The 3,319-nt window shown below is 57.5% G+C and overlaps 1 protein-coding gene across 1 annotated transcript; it reads left to right on the plus strand.

Annotated features, from left to right (window-relative positions):
• Positions 1 to 334: 334 nt before the first annotated feature.
• GUITHDRAFT_70684 (hypothetical protein) lies at positions 335 to 2,953 on the plus strand (the record flags this gene model as incomplete). Its single annotated transcript, XM_005833106.1, has 13 exons — positions 335 to 700; positions 758 to 892; positions 974 to 1,029; positions 1,078 to 1,147; positions 1,247 to 1,288; positions 1,387 to 1,443; positions 1,494 to 1,547; positions 1,783 to 1,865; positions 2,103 to 2,232; positions 2,341 to 2,383; positions 2,438 to 2,468; positions 2,522 to 2,637; positions 2,913 to 2,953. The coding sequence occupies 13 exons, from the start codon at positions 335 to 337 to the stop codon at positions 2,951 to 2,953; spliced, it is 1,224 nt and encodes a 407-aa protein (XP_005833163.1).
• Positions 2,954 to 3,319: the final 366 nt, after the last annotated feature.

The raw sequence follows: 3,319 nt of genomic DNA on the forward strand, positions 1-3,319 counted from the left end.
TCCTACTCCTCCTCCTCCTCCTCCTCCTCCTCCTCCTCCTCCTCCTCCTCCTCCTCCTCCTCCTCCTCCTCCTCCTCCTCCTCCTCCTCCTTTCCTCCTCCTCCTTTCCTCCTCCTCACTCCGTCACTTCCGTTCTCTGCCTCTCTCCTTTCACCCATCTTCACATACTTGGTTTCCTTTCTCCCTCCCTCGCAAATTTGCTGGTCAATGTGGTGCGGATCGATCAGGAGCACTTCCTCTTAACTTGCTACCGGATCAAGACTGATAGTAGAGCTTAAGTGTGCATCACACGGACTCACACGGATTCTCTCCCTTCCACCACTCACCTCCCGGCATGGTCCTTACCCCGAAACAGAAGGCAGAGCTGCACGCAGCCATAGCGGACTACTTGAGCACCGCAGGCTATACCAGTGCACTCAAAGCTTTCATCGACGATGCGGGACTGGACAAGGAGTCCGTTGCCAGCATCGATCCAAAGGACGCTGGGCTGCTGGAGAAGAAATGGACCTCAGTCGTCCGCCTGCAAAAGAGGGTCATGGAGCTTGAGGGGCAGGTAGCTTCGTTGCAGTCCGAGCTGAAGAGCGCAGACCCTGGAGGGGCCCGGAGGAAGGTGGAACAGGGGAGACAGATACCACGAGCTCCGCATGTCAAGACCTTGACCGGACACAGGAGCCCGCTTTCACGAGTCATCTTTCACCCCGTCAGTCTCCCCCCCCTCCCCTGCTCTTTATCGCAAGCACCGTGACCGGCATGACAGGTCTTCGCGGACGTCATCACGTGCTCGGAGGATGCGAGCATCAAGTTGTGGGACCTCGACTCGGGGAGGTTGAGCAGCACGTTGAAGGGGCACACGGCAAGCGTGAACGACGTGTCGTTGAACTCCGACGGGACGGTCAGTCTCGATGCACCTTGACCTCGTTCTCCTCGATCGACTTGCTGTCGGAGCAGCGAAACCTGATGATGTTTTACCTAGGTGCTTGCCTCCGGGTCGTCAGACTTGTCGGTCAAGCTTTGGAAGTTGGGAGACTCGTATGCAACTAGCTCTGAAATCCTCCCATGTGACCGCGCTCATGGCAGGAACGAGTGCCTCAGGACGCTCAGGGGACATGAACATTCTGTTTCCGGGGTGACATCAACTCTCCTTGATGTCTCTTTCCTCATTCGCTTCCGTCCAGGTCGCCTGGATCAACTCCGACGAGCTCGTCGTAACGTCTTCCTTCTATCATCTCGCCAATCTCACTTCCAGCAGATCTCTGCTTCGCGGGACACGACGATCAAAGTCTGGGAGGTTGCTCAAAACTGCTTCCCTCTACTTCACTGCCACTATCTTCTCCCCCTGCCCTTCCCCTCTCTGCCCCCCTTACAGCTGAACTTGTTGACCTGCAGGCAAAGAGCGGCTACTGCGTCAAGACTCTGACTGGGCACAGCGAGTGGGTCCGCCGGGTGAAACCTGTCTTCCTCCTACGAAAAGAAGGCCTTGACATCTTATCGAGATCATTACAAGCTCCGTCCGACCGCTCTGCTTCTCCTGCTCGAGTGACAAGACGGTGATTACCGTCAATAGAGACGGAACCGCCGCCCTGCCCTGCCCTGCCCTGCCCTGCCCTGCCCTGCCCTGCCCTGCCCTGCCCTGCCCTGCCCTGCCCTGCCCTGCCCTGCCCTGCCCTGCCCTGCCCTGCCCTGCCCTGCCCTGCCCTGCCCTGCCCGGCTATGTTCTACTCTGCCCTTCCCTGCCCTGCGCTTTGAGTCTTCTACTCAACGTGCTCCTCAACTTCCGTACAGGTCAAAGTTTGGGACGTCAACCAAGGATCTCCGAGCATCAGGGAGCTCCGAGGACACGAGCATGTCATCGAGTGCCTCGCCCTGTCCAACGAGAAGGTTCCTGCCCCCCCTCTCGCCTCAAGCTCAGCAGCTCCTTCCTCGTTCCCCGTCCTCGTCTTCGGCTAACTCAGCCCTATCCTCCTCGCAGGCCAGTCTCATCCTGATGCGACATATGACCAAGACTGGCTCTGAGGAATGGGCTGCCTCTACCGAGGGGGCGGCAGGTCAGGGAGAGAACAGCGTCGCCGAGGGCCGAGGAGGAGGCGCACGTAGTCTGTTAGGAGCGTTCATCGCTTCTGGGAGCAGGTGAATCGTGCGAGATGCAGGGGGAGGATTGTTGAGGGAGAGAGCAGGGACAAGTCGATTCGAATATGGCACGTGGAAAGCGGGAAATGCATCCTCGTCCTCCAAGTCAGTACTCCTCCTCCTCCTCTTCTTCATCCTCCTCCTTTCTCCTCCTCCTCCACCACCCCCACTACCACTGTGTGACGGACAAGGTTTCTCATTGATTCTCTTCAGGGTCACGACAACTGGGTCAGAGACGTATGCTTCCATCCCAACGGTTTTTCTCCCCCTTGACATTATTGCTCCTCTCCTCACACAATGTACCCCCCAGGACTCTTCCTCCTATCCGTCTCAGACGATCGGTCAGCCTCCCTTGCGCTGCTCCCTCCCCTTGCCCCTCATCCTCGTCCTCCAGGAGCTTGAGAGTCTGGGACCTCGAACAGGCTCGATGCCTGAAGACCCTCGCGGACGCGCACGACCACTTCGTCTCCTGCCTCGCTATCGATCCGCAGGGATCCTTGCTCGCTACTGGTGAGGATGAAGTGGGGGTGGGCGGGGGTCAGGGGGAGGAGACGAGAGGGGGCAGATGGGAAATGGTGGGGGTTGGGGGGAGAGGATGGAGGGAGAAGCGGAGCAGGATTTCAGGAGGGTTGTTGGAATGGTGGGGTGAATGAGGAAGGGTGAGTGTATAGGAGAGTTGGGGAGGGATGGTGGGGGAAGACAAGAGGAGAGGGAGGGAGAGAGGAGGGGCTGAGGAACGGGATGAGGGGGGGAGGAGGAAGAGAGTGCTGAGCGCGTTGAGACAGGAAGCGTTGACTCAGCCGTTCGTGTATGGGAGTGCGTCTAGTGAAGCAGAACGAGGATGCGTGAGGATGCGAGTAGGACCAGCAACTTTCAACATTCTTTGCCTGCCATGTTCAAGGTGATCGAGGCTCCTGATAGCTCAGAAGATGATTGTTGACTCAATGTATGCGGCTCTTCCTACTTGTTGCTTGACCGAGCTCCTTTGACCTTGAGCCTGGCTAAAGTTCCGTTTTGAACCTGGCATGACCTTCAGATCTCCCTTCCTCCTTTCATCCTACTTGTGTTCTTCTCTCGCGTTGTCTTTTCAACTTCTCTTTCTTATTCTCTTTCCTCTCTCCTCTCCCTCTCTCCTCTCTCCTCTCCTCTCTCTCTCTCTCTCTCTCTCTCTCTCTCTCTCTCTCTCTCTCTC

This window comes from Guillardia theta, assembly GCF_000315625.1.
Source record: "Guillardia theta CCMP2712 unplaced genomic scaffold GUITHscaffold_31, whole genome shotgun sequence".
In the NCBI taxonomy this organism is placed as follows: domain Eukaryota; class Cryptophyceae; order Pyrenomonadales; family Geminigeraceae; genus Guillardia; species Guillardia theta.